This window comes from Notothenia coriiceps, unplaced genomic scaffold (genome assembly GCF_000735185.1).
Source record: "Notothenia coriiceps isolate Sejong01 unplaced genomic scaffold, NC01 NC01_scaffold00034717, whole genome shotgun sequence".
Classification (NCBI taxonomy): Eukaryota; Metazoa; Chordata; class Actinopteri; order Perciformes; family Nototheniidae; genus Notothenia; species Notothenia coriiceps.
The window spans coordinates 1-3,908 of NW_011367418.1; the positions used below are offsets into that span (position 1 = coordinate 1).

The window sequence follows — 3,908 nt, forward strand, 5'->3', positions numbered from 1 at the left end:
TCTATTTTGGTATATGTGCGAGCCCACAAATAATTAAAAGTGGTAAAAATAATAAAGATATTCAGACGTAATTCATTTTTGGCCTTACTTATTTCACTTCAACTTTTATATATTTCAGTCACTAGGCAAGTTCACTGTACTCTGGTGACATTTAGCTCAAGCTGGCATAACACCTGTAGTAACTTAATTCTGACCCGAGTTTTGTGCACAATCTTCCAGCACCCATGATCAATGTTTATAGCAATCAGGAAACATTCACAGCTCACAACTACACATCGCTTCCCCATCATGAATTGTTAGATAAAAAAAGTTTAGCGAGGTCCGGTTACACATATGTTGAGCGAAAATAGCGGAAGGATACAAAACAAACAATCCAGACGAGGCTGGTGTTTGCCACGTGTGACGTCACACAGCTGGGTTAATGGCTGGCAAGCTTTTCGCTACCGGAGCGGAATAACACGGGAAAGTGGCACACATTTCATGTTATTTGGGGGGTATTTATGGAAAGAATCATTGATGTTGATATGTCAAATGAAACAGTGGAAAGTGATGAAGCGATTTATTAACACAGAATAACGTTTATTTTGGACATTTCATGGACTTTAAGAATAATTCCGGAACTCAAACTTTGCCTTCTACTCCCCATCAGGAGTCATTTAAGTCTGCAATGCGGTATTCAGTTTCAATATTTGGTGTCTGATCTCTTGCCATTGTTCCTCCATTCCTAATCCCCCAGCCTTAATATCCGCCTCTTCCTATGTCACTAAGAGACTGTGTATCACGTTGCCAAATCCTTGATACTGAGTGTTTATGTTGCAGTGTATCCACCGTGATGTGAAGCCAGAGAACATCCTCCTCACCAAAACCGGAGTCATCAAGCTCTGCGACTTCGGTTTCGCCCGCATTCTGAGTAGGTCATCCAGAAAGCGAGTGCATTTATGTGCATTTAGCATCTACCTCTAATGACTTATTCAACAAGAAACCGGAATCATCCTCCTGCCGACGGCCTCCTCACTTTCAATGTTTTCAATGAATGATTTGCATATGGGGACCGTTCAGGCAGTTAGTGCATCTCTGTGTAGGGTGTCTCTGTTTACCCTTCGTGCATTAGGTTTCTGGGTTGTGTTACCATACATTAACATGTACTCATTCAACATGCCTTATAATCCCCTCCTCAACAATGTACCCTATTTAGTATTCATTATTCTAAGTGTATGTGTGTACATACAAGTTATCTCTCTCCACCTACTCAGCAGGACCAGAGGACGACTACACAGACTACGTGGCGACTCGGTGGTACCGGGCCCCTGAGTTGCTGGTCGGAGACACTCAGTACGGGCCCCCTGTGGACATGTGGGCACTCGGCTGTGTTTTCGCTGAGCTCCTCAATGGGAATCCACTCTGGCCCGGGAAGTCTGATGTTGACCAGCTCTACCTTATCCGAAAAACTCTAGGTATACTGAGGGGCCACGTAAATGGGTTCTTAGCAGGAATAATCTGCTTTTGGGTGCCAAACTCAACATGGGTTTATTCAGACATTCATTAATTGACAGTTAATACGATTAGTGAATGGATTTAAGGGTAGTTCAGTTCTTAAGTTGATGAAGAAATCCGAGATAATTCAACAGTTAATGATGGATTTGTCTTGCTTTTACTCCACAAACAAAGATATCTACCTTAGAGCAGTCTTGGTCAAGTTGATTGATCATTAATACAATAGCTTTCACCAGTATAAGCTTAGTCAAACTGGCAAATACATCAAAGGTTGTGTGAACTAAAATGAACTATAATGTAGGAAGAGCAATATCTCTTTCCAGAAGGATAACCCTCAGACCTTGGTGTGAGATACCTGCCAACTGTCTCACTGCACATAAGGAGAGAGACAGGTTGACATGTTTAGTTTGGTCGAAAGAAAATGCTTCCTACATGAAACTGCTCACAACAGGTCTGTGGACTATATTTAGTATTTGGGTCAAAGTGTGTTTTTTGGGCGATGTAAGAACCGCGTATAGTTACAGTACATATACTTTCATCATATCGGAGAGAAGTCCCACATTTAAGGCCAATAGAGTGGTTCAGTAATTAGTCCTGAAACCAGGAAAAGACAGCATTTAACCTCTTCCGGTTCCCTCATCTCAAAGTCAACAGTTTATTGAACGTGTTTGTGGTTAGAAGCCTGAAATAAGGTCTGTGGTTAACACGAGCTGAAGAGATTTGTACGTTTTGTTTAACGACATAAAATACCCCAGTAAAATACCCCACTTGTGAATGTCCAAAGATTTGATGTGTCTTTAAAACGGCGGTTGCTAACAAGTGAGTAAATGAATCTACTTAACGTCATCACCCCAACATAATTCCCCCTTTAGCTTAGCGGTGGTGATTCACAGCCATGCAACTGTGATGTAGTTTGTTTATTGCCTAATGTTAGCCATTTATATATGCCAATCGCATTGACGCTTCAACAATCCCAAAGGGGTGTTAATATGTGAGGATTATTCTGCTGAACAGAACGTGTATCATAAACCTGTGTTATATATATATATATTTCCAACACAGCAAAACAATCTACATTGATAAATAAGACTACAGGTAAGTGGAACAGTATGTATTTTTGATTTGGGGTTGAACTGTTCCTTAAGAAAACCTCACAAGGAAACTTGGCTTTTCTTCAGTGGACTTTGCTCTACATGGTTTGTTTAACCGGCATAGATCTTGGTTAAACATTTTTGAAAAGTCTCTTCAGCTTAGTTAACCATTTACTCCCAGAAATGGACACACTGAATAAAATAAATGGTACTGATTGATGATTTTGTTGATCTCCTTTCTGACCTCAGGTGACCTGATCCCCCGGCACCAGCAGGTCTTCCGCTCCAATGTTTTCTTCAGCGGAGTCAGTATTCCTGAACCTGACACGACGGTACGAATCCTGTTACCATTGAGAATGCACATGTTATTATTGGGGAGGCCAAGGGTTCTTGACGTCATCATTTTCCATTTATTTCTGCTATTAGGAGCCTTTGGAAAAGTGCTTCCATGGCATGTCTCTTTATGCCCTCCAAGTTATGAAGGTATGTATTCTTTATTATATACATATATAATACATCGTTTTCTTTTTTAACCAGATTTCACTCCAGTTTTCCCCTTTCATATTGTACTCAAACTCTACTTCATAGCATTTCCATTTATTTTGTATACGGTTTATATATTTTGTTTCAGTTTAAAGATGATTTATTACAGTGTATCCTAACTTATTCTGTATATTTTATATTGTGATCAATAGATTCTCTATATATACTGTTGATATGCAGGTTTGTGTTTATTTCTTTGTTTATTATATTTTTAACTCATGTGCAATGCCCTGTAACAAACAATTTTAAATTTTCGGATCAATAAAGATAAACCAAGAAATGGTGCTACAGAAAATTAAGGCTATTATGTGTGAGCTCATTTGAACAAGTGTTGCCATTACATACTGTAGTTTGTCCAATTCTTTGAAATAACTAATATTTTGAAAACCAACCCTCTATGTTCACTCTGTGTGAGCAGTCCTGCCTGGTGATGGACCCGTCATTCCGTCTGTCCTGTGAGGAGCTGCTGGAGCTGCCTTACTTCCAGGAAGATGGAGTGAACTGGGGCCGTGAGGGGGAGCGCCTGGGGAGACGACATGACAAAGGCTCCCGACGCAGACAGCCTGGGGTAAGTGTGGGGAAATCCTGTCATGACCCCAAATTGACAGACTGTGCATGCTGCTTCAGCTATGCATATCACTGTCCCTATACAGACTCAATGAACACACTGCTATAGGTTAGTTTATATATTCTTAGTATGTTCCTAACAATAATAATATCATTCTCATCTTTGTCCGACACAAAGGCTGCTTTCATGAAATGACTTCAACCAAGGGCAAA

The 3,908-nt window shown here is 40.3% G+C and overlaps 1 protein-coding gene across 1 annotated transcript; it reads left to right on the plus strand.

The window, feature by feature from the left end:
- Positions 1-819: 819 nt before the first annotated feature.
- Positions 820-3,696, plus strand: cdkl1 (cyclin dependent kinase like 1 (CDC2 related kinase); the record flags this gene model as incomplete). Its single annotated transcript, XM_010790860.1, has 5 exons — positions 820-910; positions 1,254-1,454; positions 2,835-2,917; positions 3,012-3,068; positions 3,547-3,696. Coding segments are annotated over 5 exons (582 nt in total), but the record flags the coding sequence as incomplete, so codon positions are not given.
- Positions 3,697-3,908: the final 212 nt, after the last annotated feature.